This window comes from Camelus bactrianus, chromosome 10, assembly GCF_048773025.1.
Source record: "Camelus bactrianus isolate YW-2024 breed Bactrian camel chromosome 10, ASM4877302v1, whole genome shotgun sequence".
In the NCBI taxonomy this organism is placed as follows: Eukaryota; Metazoa; Chordata; class Mammalia; order Artiodactyla; family Camelidae; genus Camelus; species Camelus bactrianus.
The window spans coordinates 13,233,433-13,261,144 of record NC_133548.1 but is presented as its reverse complement, the minus strand read 5'-3'; the positions used below and the strand labels follow the sequence as shown (position 1 = coordinate 13,261,144).

Sequence of the window (27,712 nt, the reverse complement as noted above, 5' to 3'; positions counted from 1 at the left end):
CTTTTGATGGACATTTAGGTTGTTTCCAATAATTTCTAATCAATTGTTTAGTAAGTGAATAAATGAATAAAGCAAATGAAATTAAATTGAAAACAGAAATTGAATAATGCTTTGGGATTACCTTTTCCAAAATTACTTACGCAATGGTAAATGAAATAAGTGCAATGAATTATTTTTCAACTACATTTAAGACCATTCACTTGGAAGGGCAGCAGATAAAGCTCAGGTCTTGTAACACAGGTAAGTCCTCTGGGAATATCTTTCTTTGATGTGACCTAGACCAACTTAGGTTCTAAGTACTTAGATCAACTATTTAGGATCAACAACACCAGGAGGCATCATCACATGGAACATGGAAAATGACAGATTGTCCCCATAACCAAGTACATAATTCTCATGATGTAGTACGGACTGTAGTATCAGTAAAGAGGATGCGTTCAGTCTCTGGAAGACAGCTGCTGTTTTGCTGCACAATATCTAAACAGATTTGCAGTTGCTTTGTAAAGACGGCTAAAAACACCATGAAGCTTTCGCCTATGTTTTGTTCAAGAAGTTTTATGGTTCAAGGTCTTAGGCTTAAATCTTTAATCCATTCTGAGTTGATTTTGTGTATGAAGTTCAGATGAGAGTCCAATTTTATTCTTTGATTTGGATGTACAGTTTCCCAAAATATTTATTGAAGAGTCTCCTTTCTATGTTGGGTATTCTTAACATCCTTATCAAAGACCTGTTTACAGTGTGTACATGGTGTTTGGTCTTTCCACTCTGTACTATTGGCTTGTTTTTATGCTCATATCATATTGTTTTGTTCACTATAGCCTTTGATTATTTTTTGAAAGCAGGGAGTGTGATGCCTCCAACTCATTTTTATTTCTAAAGACTGCTTTCATTTTTTAAGAACTTTTGTGGATCCCTATGAATTTTAGAAATTTTTGAAATAAAAAAATACCACTTGTATTTTAGGGATTTCATTAAATCTGAGATCACTTGAATAGTGGAGTTTTTCCCAATATTAATTCTTCCAATCCAGGGTGTCTTTTCATTTATTGTGTCTTCTTTAATGTCTTTCATCAATGATTATAGTAATGTTTGATGTGATATTTTACCTCCTTTGTTGTTTATTGCAACTTATTCTTTTGGATGCTATTTTAAATGGCAATATTTTCTTAATTTTATTTTCAAAGAATTTGTTGTTAGTATATAGAAACACAACTGAGTTTTGTTTGTCAATTTAACAATCTGCAGCTTTACTGTATTCACATATTAGTTTTTACAGGTTTTTATGGTTTTCAGATTTTCTTCATACAAGATTATGTCATCTGCAAGCAAGTAATTTTACATCTTCCTTTCTGATTTGGATGCCTCTTATTTCTTTTTATAGTCTAATTGCTCTGGCATGGGTTTCCAATTCCGTGTTGAAATAAGTAGGTAGAACAAGCATTTTTGCCTTGTTTCAGATCTTAGAGGAAAAGCTTTCCATTTTTCACTATTGAAGATGATATTAACGGTGTGTTTTTATAGATGGTGTTTAATATATTGAGGTAATTTATTTCTAATTAGTTAAGAGTATTTTTATTTTGAAAAGTTCACGTATTTAAAATACATATAAAATAATCTCCATTTGATATAGATAATTGATAATAGAAAACATTAAAAGAAGGGAACATTAACATGATAATGTCAAATGAAAATCCTTTCAAATTTTGAAAGATAATGTTAAAATATTTAGTATTTCAAAGAAAGCATTCCTAAAATAAAGTTTCAATACATAAATTACATTAATTGCCCTATCTTAATTTTTGTTTTGTGACGGATATTTCAGAAAAAAGAAAATGTCCTGCATTAATACTGGTCAGAGTCTTAAGAGTGTGTCCAAAAACAATTTCAAGTTGGGAATCATCTATGTATGCTGTTTTGGCCTGCAAATTTATGCTGAGCAATAAATTCATAGCTTTATCATAGCTCCCTTTTATATGAAAAATCTTTTTTCTTACTGATTTCAATTTCTTTTTATTTTTGTTAATTTATTTTGACTGACTGATTATAGTATGTCACAGTGTGGAAATTCTCTGGTTTTCTTGCATCTGGATGTCTATTTCTCTATTTGAGGGGTTTTCAGCCATTATTTCCTTGAACAGCAAAGAAATGAAATAGATATTTCTCCAAAGAAGACATACGTATGGCCAATAGGTATATAAAAAAGTGCTCAACATCACTAATCCTCAGGGAAATGCAAATCACAACCATAATTAGATACCACCTTATAGCTGTTAGAGTGGCTATCACTAAAAAGACTAGAGATAAGAAGTATTGGTGAGAATGTGTAGAAAAGGGAACCCATGTGCTTTATTGATAGGGGTGTAAATTGGCGCAGAAAATGACCAAGATATGGAAACGACCTAGTCATGTCAAAGGATGAATATGTAAAGAAAATATGGCATTTTCATATGTTTGTATAATGAAATGTTATTCAACCATAAGAAGGAATGAAATACAGCCATTTGTGACAACATGGATGAAACTTGAGGTCATTATGGTCAAGTGGAATAAGTCAGAAGGAGGAAAGTGCACAGTGCATGATGTCACTTATATATGGAATTGAAAATAACTGAACTCACAGAAACAGAGAGTGAAATGGAGGTGAGGGAAATGGGGGAGCTTCTGATGAAGGGTACAAACTTTGAGGTTTAAGACAAACAAGCTCTATGATCTAATTATAGCATGGTGATTATAGTGTAATAATATACTTGAAAAACAGGTAATATTACTGTATTGTATATTTGAAAGTTGCTTAGAGAGCAGATCTTAATGCTTTCACCATAAAAAAAAAAAAAGGTAATTATGTGACATGATGGAGGTGTTAGCTAACCCTATGCTGGTAGTTGTTTTGCAAAATATATGTGCACCAAATCAACAGGTGGTACACCTTAAATTTTCACAATGTTATATGTCACTTATACCTCAGTAAAGCTGGAAAAAAATGAAATAGCATCTCACACCTGTCAGGATGACTATTATTAAAAAGACTCAAGGTAACAAGTCTTGGTAAGAATGGTAAGGATGTAAAGCAGAGGGAACCACCTGCACTACTGGTGAGAATGTAAACTAGTAGTCATTGTGGAAAAGAGTATGGAGGTGTCTCAAAAACTGAAAATAGCATTGCCATTCATCATTCCTGTTGCTGCATATATGTCCTCAGGATTTGAAATCATGATCATTAAGGGATATCTGCACTCCTCTCTCCACTGCAACATTATTAACAATAGCCAAGGCATGGGTACAAGCTCACTATCCATGACTGATGATGGATATTAAAAATGTGGTTTACACACACACACACATACACACAATTGAATATTATTCAGACCTAAAAAAGTGGAAAACCCTGCCATTTGTAACAACATGGATGGAGCTGGAGGGCATAATGCTAAGTTAAATATGTGAGACACAGAAGAGAAATACTGCATGAACTCACTTACATGTGCAAATAATACAGTCCAGTTCACAGAAGCAGAGTTGAATGGTGGTTATCAGGAGCCTGGGGTTGTGGGAAATGGAGATGTTGGTCAAAGGGTACAGGTTTCTGTTACATAGAGAAGAAATTCAAGAGGTCTAATATATAGCATGATGACTATAGTTAACAATACCATATTGTATCCTTGAAATTGCAAAGTAGATCTTAAATTAAATCTTGACATCACACACACGTGTGTGCACACACACAAAAACACAATGGTAACTATGTAGAGAGGATGGATTGATGGATATGCCCATTAGTTTAATTGTGGTGATCTTTTCACATTGCACATATATCAAAACATCAAGCTGTACACATTAAATATATCCAATTTTTGTATGTCAAAAATACCTCAATAAAGCTGTTAAAAAAAGTGATAAAGCCAATATTTGGATTCATGCAGCCTGACTCCAGAGTTCACACTCCTGTTTATGATGTCCTACCACCTACCTTGAAACTAAAATAAGTGCAGTTTATGTTCACTGCATCAGCTTCTTAATATCATCTGTGTGTTTGGCCATTTGCAAAGATGTTTGAAATACTAATAATGTAGAATAGAGGTTTTTTACTGTCTTGGGAAACATACAGAACTAGATTAAAACTTTGCTTCTGGTACTTCTTGGCAAAACAGCCTCAAAGAATTTGTTAATTTTTGACCTTTATATTTCACATCTGTATATTTTAATAGAAATATGTAACTTTGTACTAATTTTGAGACATAAAGATAACAACAAAAAAGCCTTGGACACAGACACTATTTGTTCCTGAAAATGAAAGGATAACAAGATTCATAGTTTCTCCTTTAGATGAATCACTTTTGAGGGTAAATGGTCACTTCAGTATTTTACATTGAATGAATATTTTATTCCAGAAATTAAAAAATTTTACTCTGTTTTCCCAGTTTTAATTTGACTGAAAATACTTTTTAACCACATGAACCCTTCCAATTTTTCTCCTATGTAACTGCTTCTACTTACAGCCTTGATTTTTCTTCCATTTACATTTTAGGATATTTCTTTTCTCCTCTACCTCTTACCTTTAATTATTCATCTGAAATAGAAATCACCATGAACACATATATTGTGTGTGCATATGTGTGTGTGTGTGTGTGTGTGTGTGTGTTTATGTTTATGTGTGCTGGTGTTTTTGTGGAGTCCGTTAGGTAAGTTTATGGTGGAACGTGACAGTTCCATTCTGTGTTATTTGACACTCTTCATGAATGACGTGACAACTTTGGGACACCAATGCAGACACTGATTTTTGAAATAATAGAGAAAGCAAAATGAAAGGAGAACACTGTTATTTTAATAGGTTTATTTTAAAATAATTTTTTTCAGGAGGATAATGTTGATATTGGTAAAATTTTCCAATTAAATAATGAGATACAGTACTGAAAATGAAATGGGATCTGGTAATTGTTACAAAGAATGTGGTAAACCTTAATATACTGAAATAGTTCAGCATTAAAATTTCATGATATAACCCCTGACATGCAAATCCAAGGTGCAGGTGTTAATCTGATCTGCCCACTCTGGGCACCAATTCTAATGGCAATTCTAACTTACAAATCTATACTACGTCTTTATGAGGAAAGCACAAATAGAGAAAGAAAGCAGCTTCTTGCTGCAGAAATGGGTCTTTTCTAAGTCCACTAACTAGGGACAAGCACAGTGAGTATTTCCAGAATGCCTGGTGTACTTTCTTACATTTAACTGCTGTAATCCAACTTTAAATAAAATAATGTAATACATTTTTTTCTTCATACCATGTTCTACCTTTCTGTACTTCAGTCTCAGAAAATACATTGTATCATTCCTATATTTTAAAGTTTTTTAGTCTTGATGACATAAATTATTTTACTTTTTAGCCTCATTGAGTTATAAACTTCTATTATTACAGCTTATTTTCAGATGTATGATCACAAATAAAGTGTGGCTAACGTTCTATAATTTGTGTCACATCAGTCACACAATTTATAAAGATCTCAAGGTGTTTGTAACACTATGTTTATATGTATATATAAAATGTCTCAGTTATCTTAGTAACCAAAGGAAACAATAAGAAAATTATTTTAAAATGTCATATATAAAATAGCGTTTGATTCAATAATATTAAATATTTCAAAAATAAAATGATGTCAATGAAATTGATTGATACATAAAGTTAATTTTCTTGCTCTGGAAACATTCAAGAGAAAACAAGATACCTAACTTGAAATGTATGATAGTGGGGATTGCAAATTATAGAGTACTAGCTACATTTTCTTTGTGGATGATCATGTGTTTTCAAGGTTGTGATTATATAAATGTATTTTTTCTTATCAAACATAGTGTAGACCGTGTTATGAGTTGTATTTTACAGTCATGCCAGAACTCTCAGGTAATGCAAGAATCAGGGTGAAAATGTGAGGGAAGCTACTAATCTGAGGGCAGAGGTACAAAAAGAAGAAAATCTGGTGCAGTGTAATAGATTGTATGGAGGAGTGATGAGATACACTATTATGTTTGTTATCTTTACAGATTCAACCAAACTATGACTCAATAACTAATCAAACAAAGCCCTCATTCATCTTTTGTTTTCTGATGTAATTTTGACATGCCATAACTTTCTCATGGCATTTTTCACTTCTGCATTCCTCAGTGTGTAGATGATTGGATTGAGAAAGGGTGTTCCGATAGTATAAAATACTGCCACCATCTTGTCCATGGGGAAAGTGGTTGGGGGGCGTGTGTATATAAATACGCATGGACCAAAAGTTAAGACAACTACGATGACGTGGGAAGTGCAAGTGGAGAGAGCTTTCTTCCTCGCTTCTGCACTGTGGTTTTGCAGGGAATGCAGAATAAGAATGTATGAGGTCATCAGAATTACAAAACTGCTGGAGCAAATGGCCCCACTGTTAGTCACCCACAGCAGATTGATCGCGTAGGTGTCCATGCAGGCAAGTTTCAACAAAGGCTGCAAGTCACAGCAATAGCGATCAATCAGATTGGGTCCACAGAAGGGCAGTCTCAAGGCCGGGATAATCTGAGCCATGGAATGCATAAAAGACCCTATCCATGCAAGAGTGATCAGGATAATGCAGACCTGGCGGCTCATAATAGTTGGGTAATGCAAGGGTTTGCAGATGGCCACATAACGGTCAACGGCCATGAGGATGAGAACAAAGACCTCCATGCAGCCAAAGAAATGCAGTGCAAAGACTTGGGTCATGCACTCACTGTAAGATATGATTTTTTTGGCAGACAGGGCATCCACAATTAGTCTGGGGGCTGTGGAAGTTGAAAAGCAGCTATCAGCCAAGGACAAATAAAATAGGAAGAAGTACATGGGGCTCCCAAGTGTCCAGCTGGACTTAATGGTCACAATAATAAGCAAATTCCCCACCAAGGTTCCCACATAGAAAATAAAGACGATTACAAACACCATTTTCTGCCTCTCAGGATCCTGTGTCAATCCTAACAGTATGAACTCAGTTGCAGTGCTGTTTTGCTGCATTTTTTCACTTGATTAGGGGAAAGCACTGGTTAGTAAAAATCTGCCAAGGAGAAAAGAAAAAAATAAAATGACAATATTTATTCATATCTAGCTAAATGCCAAATATTGGACAAACTGTTTTATGTATTCTTCATATAGTAGCATAGTTAATAACAATTTATAAGTGCCACCTGGTAAAGTATATTTCCAACTCACACGCCAGACAAAAGCATAATTTTTAAGTTTAGATGGATTCTACTTGTTAATCTTAGAAAAATACAGTAAAATAAATAATGGGCTGAATAAGGAATTTTAAAGCAACTCTACTCCTTATTAAATATAATTAAGCATATGAAAAGATGTTGAATTTCATTCACAGTTAAATCTATGCAAATGTTCAATTAGAGAACCTTTTCATCTTATTTTAATACAGTAATATTTATGATGCAAGTCTGTTGAACTAAAGTTCTGATGACTTGTGGATAATAGTCAATCTCATTCATTTTTGTGGGTATCTAAGTGGGTGAAAGCTCTTAAGGGGTAATTTTCAACATGTGTAATATTACAACTGCACATATACATGGGTCTAGTGATTTCATTTCCTGCAGAAGAAAGACTATCATCAAACCCTTTCTCTGGTAGCAAAAGATGAGAACAGATTTAAAATACGTGTGAAGACAGCTGAATAAATAAAGGATGGTAACTATATTGATACCACAGATTGGTTAAGCTACTGATTAAAACAAGGAAGATATGCAGTGGTCTCTAAAGTATATTTTAAGCTGAAGAAAGAAGACAGCATTGTATGCCAGGATGGTTAAGTGTTACTTAAAATCTGGATAATACATGTCATCACACACATATGCATTCATATATAAATAAATTGTATTTGTACAAATGCCAACAAAAACATGTATTGCACTCTGTGTGAAAAAGCTGCACTCTTGGTATCAGAGATACAAGCCATACCAAATTTTTAAGATACGTTCTTTGATAAAATTTGAAAGACCACTATCATGTGTTGTGTTAAAATATGAAAGCTTTTTGAAACTCTGTCCTTGGTGCTGGACTGTTATTTATCCTGTCTTATCCCTGAGCCATAGCAGCTGTGTTCTGACATATGCAGGAAGGACAGTGATATTTTTTGGTGACTGGTAAGAGTCAGGTGCACAGGTAAGATGTTTTGTCAACTATAGGGTAAGTTATGAAACTTGGGCTGTTTCATCACATTGTACAGCTGCACATTAGCTTTAATAAAAGATTTTGTGGCTTTCAGGATATTTTTCCAAATATACCCTGGTCAAAGCTCTTCAGCAAACACTAGAAAATTGTTTACAGTATATATCTGTTAAGAATATTATATAGATGTCTCCTTATCTCTATATATATTTATAGAGATAGGTATATAGGCAATATGTATAATTCACATAACATATTTGTATCTATATACCTATGTAGATATAGAGATAAGCACATTTTAGAATTACATATATGCAAATGATATATTAAAATGAAGCAGCAAAAGGATCCGATTTTTTGTCCATAAACCAGTGAATTGGAGCATCTAGACAATAGTAGGTACTTAACAAATATTTGTTGAAGGAATGAAAGGATTAAGAACATATCCTGTAGACTAAATCTAATAATGTTTTGCACTATGCTACACTCAGAAAAAGGGAAACTATATCCAAACCAAATCATCATGTCCCTGGAGCACATCCTGAAACTCTTCAGCAGATATTATTTCTATTTGCTTACCTCTCACATCCTGGATTCTGACACCTCTCTTCTAGCAAGGCTCATTGTCATCAGAAGCTACTGTGCATGTCCTGTATATCCATCATGTCACTCTGGAATGTAGAAGGCACCTGAAATGTCCTAAACTTTCAGTCCTTCCACAGGTGAGCTGCATGTGTTGGACACCCACAGCGACACTGGTCACAATCACTTTCTCCGAGTGTTACGTAAGACTGAGTTAATCTCCAATACAAGTCTTACCAGCTTTGTAGACGTTCATGTAGAGATTCAAATGTTCACTTGCCCTCTTTTCTTCCCAAGGCAATTTGAACACTCGTTACTCAAATGAGAACAGCAACAGAAATATCCTAACATTCTGTTTATCTGGAACCAGGATTTCTTTATCTCACAAGGGTGTGTAGGCTCCCACCTTCATGCCTGAAGACAGACTAAGTGGATCCCAGATTCATCCCACACTTTCTGAAATCCACTCACACAAGCTTTTGACTGGGGAAGTTCAACTCTTTTGCCTTCCCTGGAGGACTATTTACACATGAATGATACAAAATACCGAATTCTGGAGAAGATCATTCCCTAATGTGTCCCTTGGCTTCCAATTAAGAGACATGAGCCACATATGATAAAGAACTTAATTTTACATGACCTAGTTGCAGTTAAAAATGTTTATATGGATCATAAATGACATCTTTGGCTATAATGAAGACAAAGATGGTCTTCTAGTATCCAAGTCTTGATTACTATCATTCTCCAAACAATGGATCAGAGCTTCTTGAAAGAATGGCTAATTCTAAGTCTGGGGCAGAGAAGGTAAAAATGAAGTACAGCATCTTGTAGTGCTAGAAAGTAAGGAAGTGCCAAAACACTCACACACATGCACTCACACACACACACACACACATTCACACATTGACGAGGATATGCCAAAGGGACAGATGACCCAACCGAAAGAGCCCCCAGTGCCCAACACTGGACAATAATTCAGCAACATAGGAAATAACATAGAATTGAAATATAACTCAAATTACAAAATAAGTATCCATGAGTTATAATGATATAAATAATTGAATAAATTACTAGATGCATAGGGGAGAATAGACATAATTCCAAATGATTTATATACATACTCTGTCCTCAAACTCTCCGACACCAAAGTGTGAGCTGTGCACACACTTAAGGTACTTCCTTCCAAAGAGAACACTGTGGGATGAGGGGAAAGAGTAAATTTACGGGGAAGCAATATGACACTACCCGAGTCAGGTGTTCAAAGTTAACTTAAAGATTGGTAAGTCACATTGAACGAATCTATCCAGTGATAGGATGTGATGAAAATGGCACTTTATCTCTGTGATCTTTCATGAAATAACCCATAACCTTGGTCTAACCCTGAGTAAAATATCAGACAAACCCAATGGAAGGCTCTTATATCAAATTTCTGAATAGTCTTTCTCAATACTATCAAGGTCATTCAAAACAAGAAATAGCAGAGAAACTGTCACTGTCTGGAGGAGCTGAAGGAAACTTGACAACTGAATGTAAAGTGGTTTCCTGAATCAGATTTTTGAGGAGAAATATGGCATCAGTAAAAACAAGTGAGTCTGGTTAATGTATGGATCTTCGTTAAAATTAATGTAATAGTGGTGGTTAGTTAGTTGTAATAAAAGTACCCTACTCATATAGGATGAAAATGGGGGAATCTGAATGTAGAGTATATGGAAACCTTGAATTACCTTTACAACTAACCTATAAATATAAACTTGTTATAAAATATAAATTTGATGAAACATATATGGCTTATCTTACCTAACATGTCCTCACAATTTATCTGTTGCAGCATCAGTCAGAAACACGTTCCTTTATAATGTTGAATAATATTATATTGAATGTATACCGCATCTTGTTTATCTATTCATGTGCTGATGAGTAAGTAGATTGCTTAAATATTTTGGCTCTTCTGAATAATAATGCTATGAACATAGTCCAAATATGTTTTTTTGTTTCTGCTTTCAATTCTCTTAAGTACATGCCCCAAAGAGGAAAAGCTAGATCATATGGTAATTATATTTTTAACTTTTTGAGGAGTGTCATATTGTCTTTCAGAGCAGCTGCACCATTTCACATGCCCACAAACAGTGCACAAGTGTAATTAGTAATGTTGGGCATCTTTACATCTTTTCATATACTTATTGGCCATTTGTATATCTTCTTTGGAAAAATGTCTATTCTAGTTATTTTTCCATTTATTAATTGGGTTATTATTTGCTATTGAGTTGTAGAAATTCTTAGTATATTGTAGATATTAATAGCTTACCAATTATGTATTTCTTATCTCTCATTCTGTGGATTACCTTTTCTCTCTGTTGATAGTGTCATTTAATGTATAAAAGTTTTAAATTTTGATATGGTCCAATTTACCTGCTTTTTCTTCTTTTGCCTTTTTTTATGTTATTCAAAAAACTTATTGCCCAATTTAATGTCTTGAGTATTTTCTTCTTTAATTTTTCTAAGCATGTAATGTTTTAGCTCTTCTGTTAAGGTCTTTGATACATTTGAGTGTACTGTGTACATGGTATAAGTTGAAGGTCCACTTTCATTCTTTTACATGTGGACGTCCAGGTTTGCCAATTCCATTTATTAAAAAAAAAAACTGTCCTCTCCTTATTGGATGGTCTTGGCAACCTTGCACAAAGTCTTTTTACCATTCGGGTGATTTTTCTTCTGGACTTTCTAATCTATTTCATTGCTCTAGAGGCCTGTGCCAACAGTTTTGATTAGTGTAGCTCTACAGTACATTTTAAATCTAGAATGTATAATACTGCTAACTTTGTTTAACTTTCCAAGATTATATTGGCTGTGGGGTCTGTTGTGATCCCATATGGATGTTTTAAATATGTTTTCCATATGTGCGAAAAGTGTTATTGGGGGTTTGACAGGGACTGGACTGGATCTGTATTTTCTTAGGTATTATTGATTTCTTAACACAATTAAGTTTTTCAGTCCGTGAGAGTGTGTTATCTTTCAGTATCAATAGCATATATATGAAGACGTTTACTATAAAAATTTGGATCTTGTGATTATGAAATTTGGCAAATGCAACATCTGCAGAGACAATTTCCACTTTGAACCTCAAGAACTGAAATTGCTGTAAACTAGTGAGGCTCAGTCCTCGTCAGGACCACAGGCAGAGAGCTACTGCAGAGTCAGGAAGAGCTAATGTGCCAGCATGCAGGCCTTCAGACAGGAAAGGCTGGTGTTTCAATATGAAGGCTTAGAGGCTGAAAAAACCCCTCATATTCTGGGAATTTCAGCCTTTTTAAGGTTCTTTTTTTAAGGTTTTTTTTTTAAGGTTTGATTAAATGGATGGGTAAAATGAGGACCTCTCACAGTGAAGAAGGCATCTGGCTTTTTACTCACTCTACCAATTTAAATGTGAATGCCATCCAGAAAAGCCTGGTAGACACAGCCCAGAACAAGATGCTTCTCCTTAAACTATACTTAGTCTCCAAATAAGGACTGTGTTCAGGTCATAATTCTACCTAAAATGACACAACTCCCCTGTGTACAAATAGAATTGTACTAAGTTCTTCCCAAAAGGGGAGGAGAATCTTTGGGAGGTGAAGTCTTGGTGTTCTGTAACTGAAATGCTATGGTAGAAAGTCAACGTATCTTATGTTACACAATAAAGTAATAATAGAAGGAAGAAAACAAAGATACTGTATATATAATATATACAAACACAACAACAAGTTCATAAATAGAAAGGACATACAGCAATTATTACCCTTTTCAATTCTGTGAGTGGCTGCATGGTTTTAGCTGGTCTTTATAGTGAGTTTCTTGTGTCACTCACTTTGTGTTCTCTGTGCCTTCAGGGAGCAGAAGCCGTCCAGAGACCTTTACCTGGTGGGGTGGCACAGACCTGCATTGCTGAGAAGTCTGGGCCGCTCGTACTTCTGACTGGATTGGATTGCTGTAGTTTTGTATTGATCTTAGTCATCAGACGTGGTGGTACTAAGAAAGGCCCAATGGGAGCCACTGTTTTCCAGACTTACATGTCCTTGTCTCATTGAGAAGTAGTTGTCCAGTTCCCCCTTTGTAGTCAGGAGCAACCCTCAGCCATCACCGTAACTTAAGTATTTGCCTGTTGATTGAGGGGCGTGAGCAGCTCAGAGTGGTCAGGCAAATGTCTTAACTGTCAGCTCAACAGAATCTTCCTGTGTCAGGTGGAATTCCAGTGCCTGGTGGAGTTAGTTCTCCCTTTAGACATAAGACCTCTAAGCAAGCAAAGCATAAGTTGTTGGGACAGGAAACACTCGCTTTCCTAATAGATTGCTAAAGGTAGTAGTGAATAGTACCACCCCCATTTTTCCCTTTGTGACATGGGACACAAATATTTTCATGTCGTTGGCCCATTCAGAGAAGTATGCAAATGGAACTCTTCCTCAAATTTTCTTGTCACCATCCTTCCAACCATGTTCCTTCCAAGTTCCAGACCATCCAGCCAAATCACTGGTCAAAATTACCAATTAGTATATACTGTGCATCTAGACATTTCTCCTTCCAAGTAAAGGTTCAGTCCTTGAAGTTTTACCCATTGGGAGGACTTCCCTTCACTACTGACCTTCAGGGATTTTTCAGGATGGGACTGTGTTCCTGCAGCTTATTCACTTAGCAGAAATATCTGTAAACCAGCCCCAAGTCGTCTCTTCCTCCATCAACCGATCACAGTCACCTCCCTACGAATGTGCAGGTGCAGACTTGGAGAGAGAAGGAGGTGCAGCGGGAGTGGGAACAATGAGCGTTTTTGCCATTTATCCATATAACTGCCTTAAGGTGCTATTGGACCAGATGATGGATGTAGTCTTCCATCTGATGCTGGAGTGCTGTTGTGTGCGCGCAGCTTTATAACTTCTCTGTGTTAGAAAGCAACAAGTTCATGATGGGCAATTCAGGTTTCACAGTAAATTGGTGCAGCATGGTGAGGCATTCAGATACTACTGTGGCCCTGTAACAGGCCAAGGGCAATTTCATAAAAAGAGAGTAATTATCTGAAAAATATGGCCAACTTTGCACCCAAATTCTGAGTGCCTGCACTACAGTTCACCATACGGAGGCCGGTCAATGTCTCCGACATCCCTATCTGCCACGATAATATCAAGGTATACTATGTCTTCATATGAGAATATATGCACTTTTAATATTTTTTTCTTATTCCTAGTTTAAGCAGAGTAAAAAGAAATTGTAGTTTCTGAAAGAGATATGCCTAGAGTACTTTTTAGTGTGAAACAGATAAAGGTGGTAAAAATGCTGGTCTCCAGTACTACATTCCTGCTCTATATTTTACTGAAATTATTCATCTTCCATTATACTTACATGCATTTATTCAGTATTTATCATAAAGCAGACATGGTGCTACTTGTAGGAACTATTATTAGCAAGTAACGAAGTACTTCATGGAGTATGCCTTTTAATTAATTTAATGAATTTAAGTTCATATCTGACATTAAAATGTTTTATTTGAATCATCACTTTTTTTCTGATGGATTATCAGCATAAGATGGTGACATGAACAATGCAAAATGATTCTGAATGCAACAAGGAAATTGGAAAACGTGGTGTAATATCCTTCACATGCCCTTTGGCGATGAAATGGCCCGTTGCTTTCACACTCCAAAAGTAGTTACACAGCACAGTGTCACAGCCAGTGTATTGCCATCAACCATGACATGTCAAAATGGGCAGAGGTATTAATGACAATTATTAGAATTGAGTAATATGTAATGAACTAATAAAATAATAGTATATATAACAGTGTATGCTAATATATATAACTATGTATATAAATAATATATCTAATTATATGTAACATAGTAAATACACATGTATAATATATAAGAAATATATATATATATACACACACACTCACACACATACATACAGTCCCTGTCGCAATAAGTGGTAATGAGTATAATTACCCTACCTTCCTATCATCATGACCAACAGTAAAAAACAGCAGTTAAATATATTATTGAGGTATCACTTAGATACCAGTGACCAGTTCTTCCATATTTCTGTTTTGAAACTTTCTCCTTTCTATTCGTTTATTTACCTGTAAAATGGGAATAATAACAGCACCTACCCATTTGTATTACTATAAAAATAATTGCTCATTATCAGTATATTTTTAGTTTGTGTTATTAGACTAAGTGTAATAATTCGTATACATTGATGAAGCTAGAAAAACTAAGACTTGATTTGGTAGAATTTTCCAAATATGCAAAAGTAATGTCAGGCTAAGATTTTCCTCCCTGTTCTTGCACCCATATCTTCTCCCTACTTGCAGAATCTATGCTTTATAGTGGTTAATTTATTGTCACTTATCTCATAGATATTCTTGGCTGAGAACACCAGCAATATCCTTTTGATCTTTGTGTCTTTAGAATCAATGCCAACTCCATGAACCTTTTATTGATCACCTGAAATAACTTTCCTGCTACACAAATTCCTAATGGCATTTTTCAACTGGTCATTTCTCAATGTATAGATGAAGGGATTTAACATGGGAGTTATTACAGTGTAGAACACAGTAACTGCTTTATCACTAGGTAGAGTAGTTGCAGGTCTCAGGTACACAAATAAGCAGGGCACAAGGAATAGGACGACAGCTGTGATGTGAGAGACACAGGTGGAGAGGGCCTTGCGCCTCGCCTCTAAGCTGTGTGTCCTCAGGGAGTGCAGAATGACCACATAGGAGCCAATCAAGAGGAGGAAGATTAATAGACAGATGAAACCTGTGTTGAAAGGCACAAAGAGCCCTAGGCTGTGGGTATCAGTGCAGGCAAGATCAAGTAAGGGGTTCAGATCACACATAAAGTGATCTATGACATTAGGGCCACAGAACGGTAAATGGGCGATGAAGAGGATCTGTATGGTTGAGTGAAGAAAGCCTCCCGCCCATGCCACCCCAGTTAGCAGCCAACACAGTCGCCAGTTCATGATGGCTGTGTAGTGCAGGGGCTTGCAGATGGCCACGTAGCGGTCATAGGCCATTACAGTGAGCAGGATGACATCTATACCTGCAAAGAGATGTTCCCCAAAGATTTGCATCATGCATTCATTGAAAGGGCTGGTTTTCTTTTCATGGAGTGAATCTATGATCAGCTTAGGGGTACTGATACAGGAGTAGCAGGCATCAATAAAAGAGAGATGAGCCAGGAAAAAGTACATGGGGGACTCCAGTAATGGGCTAGCAGAGATGGTGACCATGGTGAGCACATTTCCTACCATAGAGACAATGTAGATGACCAAAAACACAACAAATATGATTGTCTGCATCTTTGGATTCTGTGTGAGCCCCAGCAGAACAAACTCTGTCACGTTGTTTCTATTCTCCGTGTATCTCAAGTGATGATTCATGACATTACCTGAAAAAAGAAGTCACTTTTTATTAGGTGAAACTTGAAATCATTTAACTGCTTGAATATCGAAAATCTGTGTTAGAGAGTTGGATCCTACAAATTTCAGAGTCTCTATGAACCTGAAATGTTTCATCTGTCAAATTAGCTTAATGATATTTACGAACCATCTTTTGCAGAATGGGGTGAAAATGAAATGCTCTGCTCCAGTATTTGAAAAGTGTTGAAACAAAATGGTTATTATCTGTAGAAAATAACAATCTTTAATAAGCATCAGCACTATTGAAAACTTACCTTCTGGTCTTAGATAATATTAACAATATTTGAGGGTGTCCAGAAATAATCCCATCTTCAAATTGAACTCCTTTTGGGATAAGTAATTTTCAGTATGAAATATATGACACACTCAGATACTATCCAGACAATTCATATCACATCCACAGTAGATAAGTAATTCTTTTTATAAATCTGAATCTTTTCTATTAGCCTAAAGCCTCAAAAAGTTTTCACAGAAAATTCTGGACTTGAATTTAGAATGCAATAGTTTGAAACACTATGAACACATGGTCTTCTATAGACAGCTCTGGTCCCAGGCAGGAGGCAGAGTGTGTGGTGGAGACACATTCAAATGTTTCATTCCACCTTTGATGAGTTTTGCTCTGTAGACATAAACAAGAAAGACACTTTCACCTGCCATGCATCGATATTTAAAGAGGTTTCTACAAAGGTTCAGGGACCTTGTCTTGTAGCTGCTCTCTTGGGAATAATTATCTCCTTTGATGGGAAGGCTTTGTCTTAGAAGCAGGTATTCTGGAGAGACATGTCTGAAAAACACGCATTCTTGAGTAGGGAATTGTGTTCCCTGCACTTGCAATCAAGACACGTGAGCCTCCTCTCTCTATCTGAATATTGGTTCCTAGGAAAGCTGAATGTCATGCGAAGATCAAAGACGGCATAATTCCAGTGAGAGACCTCTGATAAAGTTAACCTGTGGCTCGTGTCAGAGAGAGAACTTCTGTCATCTTAAAAGTATTAAATCTTTTCAGGAAACCTCTTATTCATTGCTTGAGAGTTAGAACAGTGAGGGCATCAAATTAATGCAATCATTTAAAAGTACTTGAATTCAAAACCTGTTTTTCACATTAATCAGAGGGCTATGAGGGAGGAGGGTGTGGCTCAGTGGTACAGTGCATGCCTAACATGCATAAGGTCCTGGGTTCAATCCCCAGTACCTCCATCAAAGATAAATGAAAAAAAAACCTAATTACCTCCCCCAACAAAATAATTAAAAGAAAGAAAAAAAAAGAAAAACCAGAGGACAGTGAAAGTAAACAGACCTTCTAAAAGGATCCAGATAATTTATCTTTGGGACCCATGTGATGGTCAGCGTGGAACTCTAGGCAACATTAAACATGTGGAGAGATATCTAAAGCACAAAAATGTAGTTGTAAATTCAAATATGAGTATTGTTCCACGTTCTCGTCAGTTTTTATGATTTATCTTTTAGTCATTCTGGTAGGTATGCAGTGATAAATTACTGAGGCTTAGTTTGCTGTCCCTGATGACTAATGATATTGAGCATTGAAAAAAATACTGTTGTAGGTATAAGTTCATGGGGAAATTTCCTTTCAATTTCTTCACAGTTTAAAAATAAGAGTTCTGGGTTTCTCTTTACTTAGATGTATTTTGTTTTTGTATATTCTAGATATAGGTATTTTGTCATATATATTTTACACATTTAAGTAATTGTAAGATATATTTATATAAAGTTTTATGCATAAATTTACATATATAATATAAATATGTGTATTTATATTATAGTTTTCTCTTTGTGGATTTCCTTTTTGTTTTTTAAAAATAATATCTGATCTGCAAGAGAGCTTGACAGGTTGCACATTTTTAGGTTTTTTATATAATGTTTCATGCACAATGTCATATATAATAAATATTGATTTACATCATCTACATCAAGATCAAAAATGTTCTTAGAACTTTAGTAGGTTTACATTTAACATCTAGACTCTGACACATTTTGCATTAATTTTTGTGTGTAATGTGATGTAGTGGTTGAGTTTGTTTATATTTTTGCATATGGATATCCTATTTGTCATCATTTGTCAAGAAATCTATTCTTTCTGCATTGAATTAACTTGATAACTTTGTAAAAACTTCATATATTTATATTTATTTATGAACATTTTATTATTATTTCAATAGTCCATAGCATGATTTATGAAAACTTTATATGTCTTTTTTTTTAGGTAGGATAAGTTCTCCAACTGTGTTCTTTTTTTGAGAGTAATTTTCTATTTCATGTTCCTGTAAGATTATATTTTCTATGTAAATTTTAAAATAGGAATGTCAGTTCCTTCAAATATCCTGTACACTGCTTTTTGTAGCTGCACTGAAATTGTGAAAATTGATATGGTGTACATATTGAGTCTGTTAACTTATCAACTTGGTTATCGATCCCTTTACTCTCTCAGAAATATTTTCTGGTTTTCCACTATAAATCTTGAATGTATTTTTAAAATGTATTCTTCAAATTTCATGTTTTTAATAGTATTTTACATATCATTTTGTTTCTAATTTGTGTTAGCTGTTTTTTAGAAATACATTTAATATTTGTCATGACATTGTATCTTGTGACCTTGTTAAATAACTGATTAGGTCTATTAGATTTTTTTGTAGATTGCTTAACATTTTCTACCTATATAATGATGCCATCTGTCCATAAATACATGTTTATAATCTTACCTCTTGTTTTCTCATCTGTATGTCTTTTCTTTTTCTTATCTTTTTTCGATGGCTAGACTCTATGGTAGAAGGCAAAACAGAAATTGGAGGGTGCAGACTTGTCTTATTTCCAGTCATAGAGGGAATTCACCATTAAGTATGATAGTAGCTGTGGGTTTTATACAGATGCCCTTTATCAGGTAGAGTAAATTCCTTTATTTTCTTCATTTGCTGAAATATATTTGCATTCCTAAATATGAATTGAAATGTATCCATTTGTATGCATCTATTTATGGTTGAATAATAGTCTATTGTATGGATATATCACTATTTCATTATTCATTCATCAGTTATTAAAATTTGAGTTGTTTTGCTGTTAACATTTGTACACACTGGTTTGAACAGCTGTTTGCAATTATTTTAGGTGTTTATCCAGGAGAGGGATTGCTGGGTCATGTGGCAATTCTATATTAAATGTTTGTGGAATACTAACTGTATACCCACAACATATCACTATTACAGATTTCCATCAGCAGTGTTCTCCAGCTTTCACTTTCTTGATAGTGTCCATCAAAGCACAAGAGTAATTTTGATGGGATTCCAATTCTTCTATTTCCCTTTTGCTGCTGGTGTTTTTGTTGCCATATTTAAGAATCCAAGGCCATGAAGATTTCTCCCTGTTTTCTACTAAGAATTTTATATTTTAATTGTACATTTGGTTCTTGACCTATTTTGAGTTAATTTTCATGTATGGTGTGAGGCAGTGATCCAAATTTATTGTTTGGGTTTTGATACCAGTTTCTCAGCACCACTTGTTGCAGAGAGTATTCAGTTCTTTTTAGACGGTAGTGGGCTCCTTATGAAACACAATTTACAATAAATGTTTGGGTTTATTTCTGGATTTTCAATTCTATCCCTTTGATCTCTGTGTGTCTCCTTATGCTAGTACACTGTTTTTAATTCCTGTAGCTTTTAGTAAGTTGAGAGAGAAGAGGGAGTCCTCCAAACTTGTTCTTAATTTCTCAGAACTGTTTGACTCTTTGGGGTTTCATGCAGTGCCATATAAATTTTAGGATTGATTTTTCTCTTTTTGACAAAAAAAAAAAACCCAAAAAACCCACTATTAGTATATTGATAAGAATTGCAATACCTCCACAGGTCACCTTGGGGGAGTATCACTATCTTAATGATATTAACTGTTTAATCCATGAATGTGGGGTGTGTTTCTGTTTATAGATCTTCTTTAATTTCCTTAAAGTAATCTTTAATAGTTTTCAGTGTAAAGGACACCTATTGATGGGGAAATGGAGATGGAGATGGAGATGTTGGTTATTTTCTCTCTGAAGGTAAATGTAGGTTTGCCTGGAACTCTTTCCTTGGGAACAAACCTGGCTCTGACTTCACATTTTTCTTAGAAGGAAGAAAGAACCTTTAAGGCCCTGTTTTCCCTGCCCATGTCTTGGCTCCAGTCACTGAATATCCTCAAGATCTGCCAAAGATCTCCCTTTCTTCACATGCACAAGTTCTTTCTGATTGGATTCCCAAACACTGTTACCATTTTATGCATCAAAAATTCTTTAACTATCTTTGACATTTTATTTCAATAATTTTGCGTATTTCTGAACCCTAAAATTATATCTTCTATGATAAATTTGTGAAATAGCATGTACAAATTTGAGTATAGATCACAGTCATGTCTAAATCTTGACAATGAGCAAGACATCATATGTTTTACTTAAAGTTATTTCTTTTCTTCCAACTGCAAAAATTTTGCTTTGTATTCAAACTTTCTTAAAGGCTCTTTCCTTCTTTATCATTAGTTCTTTTTCAAGCTGCTTCTTATTCTCCATGGAAATATGCTTTCCTCAGACTCTCCCTTTAATTCTTCCAAACAACCTTGCTATAATGGAATTCAAGTCTGATTTTGTCTTGAAGGGATTCACTTTGGAATCTTTAGGCCCACTGCATGTGGGCTTCTGGCACCTTATACTCTCCTAAATTCTGACCGGTCCAGTGTGCTTACAGTCCTGCCCCATGTGCCTCACTGAAGTGGGTAAATGTTGTAAAAGCCTGACCGTAGTGGCTTTGGTTTCTGACCCTAAAATGGTTATAAAATCTCACTTTAAGTCCAAAAATAGTTTATTTTTTCTCTACATTGGCAGAATCGCTCATCAACTCTGAAATTTATTACAATGAAGTCTCAGTTTTCTAAGTTTGCAACAAAACACAGAAATAGTTTTAGGAATTTGTATGTACCAACAACAATGTATTTTATCTAAACATTACTCTGTGTAAAAATGAAATTTAAAATTGGTTTTAGGACATTATTATGCAGAATTTAGAGTGAGATGTAGGTGATGATTTTCATTACCTGTGTCAGTAAAATCATATTTACATATGGTACTAAAACTGTGGTATTAAAAAAAAGTAATATTGTACTTCACCAAAATTAAAGCTTTGTCACAGAACAAGTTATATAACTAGAGATGAATTGAAGATTGGAGGATGCTAATTTCTAAGGAGTGTCCAGACTGTGTTTGTAGGTGTTGGAAATTGGAGACATGACCAGCTATCTCCTAAATGGGTTGAAACAGGGTAGCTTAAGTAAAGTTTGGTCCACATTGGGCAGTGTTAAGGTGGACAACCAGTAAAATACTGGGTTTTGTTACTCTCAATACTGAAGTGCTAGATCCTTTATTTCCTCTATTACTAAACTGGAAGCAAGCGTTAAACTGAGAAATACACATTTTCTTACTACTGGTGCTTGCTGGCTGTTTGAGTAGTAGTTTAATCAGCTAATAAATAATGGTGCTATAAACTTTGGGGTGCATGTATTATTCCAAATTAGTTTTCTTTTTGCTCTCTCTGGATATATATACTCAGCAATAGAATTTCTGGATTATATAGTAGATATACAGATGGCCAAGAGGCACATGTGAAGATGCTCAACATTGTTAATATCAGATAAATGGAAATTAGATTCTCTTCATTTAAAAAAGACACTTTTTCCCTGTGTGTATTAGGTTTTTGCTTGGCATATTTTTCATTCAAAACTTTGGGTGTATTATACCACTTTTCTGTTCTGCTATGTTTCTATTGAGGAACACAGGAAGGGGCAATTTGGGGCTCTGGTTGAGAGTGGAGTTGTTTCTGGGTGACCCACTTCCTCTTTTATGAATGATGATGTTTTTATTATTTCTGTTCTTTACCCCCTCTTTCTACCATTCATTTGTTTTATTCCTTTTTCCCTGGTGCTGTTGGTCAGTGTGAAGCACCTAATAACTCCAGATCTTTGTATGTGGTTAATGAGCTTGATGAAAATTAACTTGCTATTCCTGTACACTAATTAGACAAACTGATGTTAAGTTTATTACGTATGAGGTGTTTTTGACTAGCACAGTAAGGGAAACTATAGGGAATAATTCTCTCTTTGATGCTAATGACTTACATCATCATTTATTAAAATAGTCCCCCTGGAATACAGACAAGAACATTTCTTTCAGTGTTATGTCAGGAGGTTGCTATCAAAAAGGATGGTCAGAATTGGCACTATTTCACAGGTAAGTGACAACGAATCTCCATCTTTCACTCAGAGAGGCATCATTACAAAATAACCCAACATAATTTTCTAGTCTTTTCATATCTTTGAATGCACTGTTCCCATATAGCTCTGAGAAATAAATAGAAAAGAATAAGTTTATTATTTGAAGTTTACTGTTAATATAGGAAATAAATAGAAAGAACACAAATGTTGAGAAAAATGAGCTTTTGAACTCATTGAATCTTTTTATGAGCACCGGATATGTTAAAAGCCATCACTGCTGTGGAGAAATAGAGGAATATATTTCACATATTATGGTATATTACAAATTCTAGAGATGGCCGAGTGTAGGAAAGTTCACAGATAATTTTGATGTGGGGTAATGTGGCAAGATACGTCCTCACTTGAGTTCTGGATACTAGGAAGTTAGAAGAGATTGTATGTGGTTAGAAATCCAACAAAAGGTTAATGAAGGTAATAACCCTCACACAGCTTTTGGCGAATGGCAAATTTTCCATCTTCATGTGTCCACTTTGGGAAGAATACCGTATATTCTCTCAAAGTGTAGAATTATTACATCCTGTATTCCTCCACAATAATATCACAGGTTTATTTATAATTTTTACTTGGCACACTTCAGAGGTTTAATCTGAAAATGTTAATATCTACTTCTCAGAGTATGTTCAGAGGAAACATGGTAATGAGGAGGCTAAAAACTATAATTAAGGTGAAAGATAATATGTGATATATGTGGGATAAAAGTTTCCAAAAACATTAGATAGAAATCTTTTCTCTTCATCAATATTTGTCCCTGAAAATTTTCTTCCATGTTTGGTCTTATTTATCCTTGTTCCTCCACCAGGTGTCTGTGCTGTATCTAATAAGATTTGGAAGGAAAAACAATAAATATTAATTGTTAATATAGATCAGCAACGAGGTTTAGAAAGCGTGAGTTTCATGGTGATGAGTTTTATGGTGACCTTTTGATTCTCAGGTCAGGCTTTTTTCTAGAGTATCTGTGGACCAGAGAAGCCGAGTCATGGGATTCGGTTACACAAAGTGAGGAGCTCAAGGAAGGTAAATTATATACTCTTTTACTTGGGCTGTTGATCAGTAAATAATCATGGGACAACCTATTAAGCTTCCCGCAAAGAATGGTAAACTCTATAAAAAAATAAAGTGAGTGTACATTTTTTTCTAAAGATGAATATCTAGGGAACTGAGTCAAGGAGAGGTGGTTAGATAGAGACACTTCAAAGTAAACAATGCTTCTTACTGTGGCCTCTGCAGTAAAGCACGTTTTAAGCATAGAAGGATCCACCCAGTGCTCTGTACTCCACCCTCATCTATTTTCCACCTTTGCTTGTCTGCCTTTCTTCAGCTCTTGTCTGCTATCCCCACATCGAAAGAAGATCTGTTTGTTTTATTTTTTCAAATCTAGCCATTTTAAATGTGTGGCTTATCCACTTGAAGAGTAGAGGGGAAGGAAGAATCTACTGACAATCTGTTCTGCCTCATTTTAAAAGCACATCTTCTGTCTTCTTCTTGGCACTGTTCCAAGGACTTGGGTTTTTCAGGTCCCTGAATAATATAAACTCTACGGGGATACAATCATGGTCGGGTCCTACACCAACCACCAGGGGACAAACAACCACCCTCAAAATCACCCCAGATCTAAGATGCTTAAGAGAAAAATACAAGTCTTTGAGTAACAGCCCACCCTCTCTCATTTAGAAATGTAACTTCAAGGATTCTCAGTGCTCTAGAGGGTGCTTTTCATACAAAGAAAAATAGAAACGGGTGTTTGCAATAGTCAAATATGAAATAGCATGTATTTCTGTTCCTTAGTATTTGTCTATTACAAAATATCACAATCATGATGATAACAGCAGATTGCCTAAAGACTGTAAGTGTTTCTTATTTCATTTCTCAGGCTTTGATAACTGGAGCATGAGTGCAAGGAAGAGGTGGGAACATATTAAATATATATTATATATATATAATATGTGGTAGATAAGTGTTTATGTATGGCATTTTAATTGGGTTAAAGGTGGGATGTGACCTCATATCATAAACCTCCAAAGGCAGCCATATATACCCTACATCCCAAGTGATAGAAGATGGAATACATGTGCCATAAAATTTTTGAATAAGAAAAATGAATTAAAGAAAGAACAGTCATATCTCTTAATTACATTCAATAAATTGGCAAAGTTAAATAAGAATCATATCAAAGCTAATAAAGATTTTTATTTGAAAATTTCAATAGGAAATCATTACCTTCAGAAGCTTATTTGAAACTCATAGTAACTCTTTGCAGTGATTATTAAAAACTAAAGAACAACATGTTAACAAGAGTTATTAAGAAATCACAGGTAGAATGTCCCCTGAGAGGAATAACCCATAACATCATGTAACACACTGAATTAATTCCTTATTTTTTACAGATAATCATTTCACACTCATCCCTTCTCTTCATTCATGAAATCATGCTGCTGAACAATAATGTGACTGAGTTCATTCTGCTTGGGTTGACCCAGGATCCTGTTAGGAAGAAAATTGTGTTTGCCATTTTCTTGATTTTCTATTTGGGGACATTGTTGGGTAACTTGCTGATTATTGCTACCATCAAGACCAGCCGGGCACTTGGGAGTCCAATGTACTACTTCCTTTTCTACTTGTCCTTTTCTGATACCTGCTTCTCTACTTCCATAGCCCCTAGAATGATTGTGGATGCTCTTTTGAAGAAGACTGCTATCTCTTTCAGTGAATGCATGATTCAAGTCTTTACTTTCCACTTTTTTAGCTGCCTGGAGATCTTCATCCTTATCCTCATGGCTGTTGACCGCTATGTGGCCATCTGTAAGCCCCTGCACTACATGACCATCATGAGCCATTGAGTCTGTGGTGGGCTGATGGCCCTGGCCTGGGTGGGGGCCTGTGTGCATTCTTCAGCTCAGATTTCTCTGGCCTTAAGTTTACCTTTCTGTGGTCCCAATGTGATTGATCATTATTTTTGTGACCTGCAGCCTTTGTTAAAACTTGCCTGTACAGACACCTATGTGACCAACCTACTCCTGGTGTCCAACAGTGGGGCCATATGCACAGTGAGCTTTGTTGTGCTGATGTTCTCTTATGTTATCATCCTGCATTCTCTGAGAAACCACAGTGCTGAAGGGAGGAGAAAAGCCCTCTCCACCTGCATCTCCCACATCATCGTGGTCATCCTGTTCTTTGGTCCTTGTATATTTATATACACACGGCCTGCAACCACCTTCCCCATGGATAAGATGATAGCTGTGTTTTATACAATTGGAACACCATTGTTCAACCCTCTTATTTATACACTGAGGAATGCAGAAGTGAAAAATGCCATGAGGATGTTATGGAGGAAGAAGTTGATTTCAGATGACAAAAAATGAATGGAATTTTCCAGTTTTTCTTTGTAGTCTGGATTGACCTAGAAAAACCCTTTATCTTTTTACTGTGAAAGGAATATAATTCTGTTTTAAGGTAGGACTGCTTATGCCTTCAGGATTGTAAGTAATGTGCACATGTGTACTGGTTAGCACTCAGTCAATTTTATGACAACCCTGGGTATAAAGAGGGTGTGTCTCTCTCTTTTGCCTGCCTCGTGTCAGTACAGTTTCATCTAGTGTGTCCCCTGCCCTTCTTCATGTGCCTTTTTCTGGGTTTTGCTCCTAGATACCCTTACTCTGTATGCTTATACATACAACCTAGTAACTTGTATGTCTTTCCAACATTTTTATTTATTAAACACTTCTGTTTCATTCTATCTGTTCATGGACCTGTAACTTAATTTTTCTTCCTGTTTAGTTCCAGATTCAAATAACTGTACAAACTTCATGTAATAAGAGACAATGTATAATCTAGTAATTTCCCTTCTAATCCTGGGTTGTTTATTCCAGATTCTTACCACATGTTTACCCAGCTCCTTTCTTCTCAGATGGAAACTCACCCTTCTGTGGTTGTTCTTTGATCATAGGAAGGTTTTCGCTGTTAGGTTTCTGTATAGTATCTTTAATAAAATCTACTTTGTGCTTCTAATTTGATTTCTTCAAATTTGGGGGGGCAGTATTAAGGTTTCTCTTGAATCATACCAATTATGATATTTTAAAAACAACACTGGGTTATTAAGAGTATAACATAGCTGTTCCATATGAAATGAGATGTGTTTACATGGGCTGGAAGTAGAGTATAAGCAGTTGATTTTGTTCAATTTCAAACTATTAATAGGTTTCAGCAATGAATGAGGTGATCCACTGATTATTTAGGCCCAAGATAATTATTTGTATCATAGATATGAAGTATGAATTTCCTTTCTTGAAAAGGAAAAACTGTGGAAACAGTAAAAAAAAAAAAAAAAAAAAAAGTGGTGGCCAGTGATTCAGAAGGAGGAGTAATTATATGAGTAGGTAGAGCACAGAGCAATTTTATGAAAGGAAAACAATTCTGTTTAATTTTCTAATGGTGGATAAATGACATAATGCAGTATGTCTAAACTCAAAACTATACAACACGATACTAAACTCTGATGAAAACTATGCTGTTTATTTAAAAATTATCAGTACTGGTCATTTATTGTAACAAACCACATTAAGGCAAGATATCTGAAACTGAGAAATTGTGAGGGGGACAGAGTAAGGATATGGGAAATCTCTGTACTTTTTGCACAATTTTTTCTAAATTTAAATCTTGTCTAAAAAAATAAAATCTATTAAAATTTAAATATTCAAGAGAAAGCTCAACTCTTCTTTATTATGTTTAAAATGTTTTATTTGAAATTTTATTCAATTCATTATTATAAGTACATTATTACAAATATATATTTTATTAAGCTCCATATTAATGCCCTCAAATCCTCTACAATTATTCCTAGCAAGCTATACAAATATCATTAATGAATACATAATACTGTATTTTCTGTGGGCAAAATTATTTTTAAAAAATTGAAAAGTATTATTCTTAACTGGCATGTATTAAATTGAATGATGTTACATATCAGGAAGAATTTGCTTTGAACGGCTTTATCTATACACCTCAGGATAGTTTTTAATGCTTTATATTTATATGTTTTAAAAGTTTTTGTCTATTCTTTTATTACAATACTTTTTTGCAGACTGCCTTCATGGACATTTTCAGAAAAAGATATACATATATATACTTAAGTAGCTTAAGTCTTCAACAATAACAGCAAGAGTGGATTTTTACCACAAATACATTCTATCTAAATTTATATTAGATCCTTAA

At 35.0% G+C, this 27,712-nt stretch overlaps 3 protein-coding genes and 1 pseudogene across 4 annotated transcripts in view; 2 read left to right on the top strand and 2 right to left on the bottom strand.

The window, feature by feature from the left end:
• Window positions 1–27,712, top strand: part of LOC105076732 (olfactory receptor 1165-like) — a 161,071-nt gene that overhangs the window by 26,025 nt on the left and 107,334 nt on the right. The gene's annotated exons all lie outside the window — the stretch shown is intronic.
• LOC141578959 (olfactory receptor 4C11) lies at window positions 6,083–7,015 on the bottom strand. The gene has a single exon (XM_074373048.1). It carries the CDS (start codon window positions 7,013–7,015, stop codon window positions 6,083–6,085), a length of 933 nt encoding a protein of 310 aa, XP_074229149.1.
• LOC105076741 (olfactory receptor 4C13-like) lies at window positions 15,192–16,165 on the bottom strand. Its single transcript, XM_010965003.3, has one exon. The coding sequence runs from the start codon at window positions 16,163–16,165 to the stop codon at window positions 15,215–15,217; it is 951 nt and encodes a 316-aa protein (XP_010963305.3). The 3' UTR covers window positions 15,192–15,214.
• LOC105076401 (olfactory receptor 4C16-like) lies at window positions 24,931–27,257 on the top strand (annotated as a pseudogene).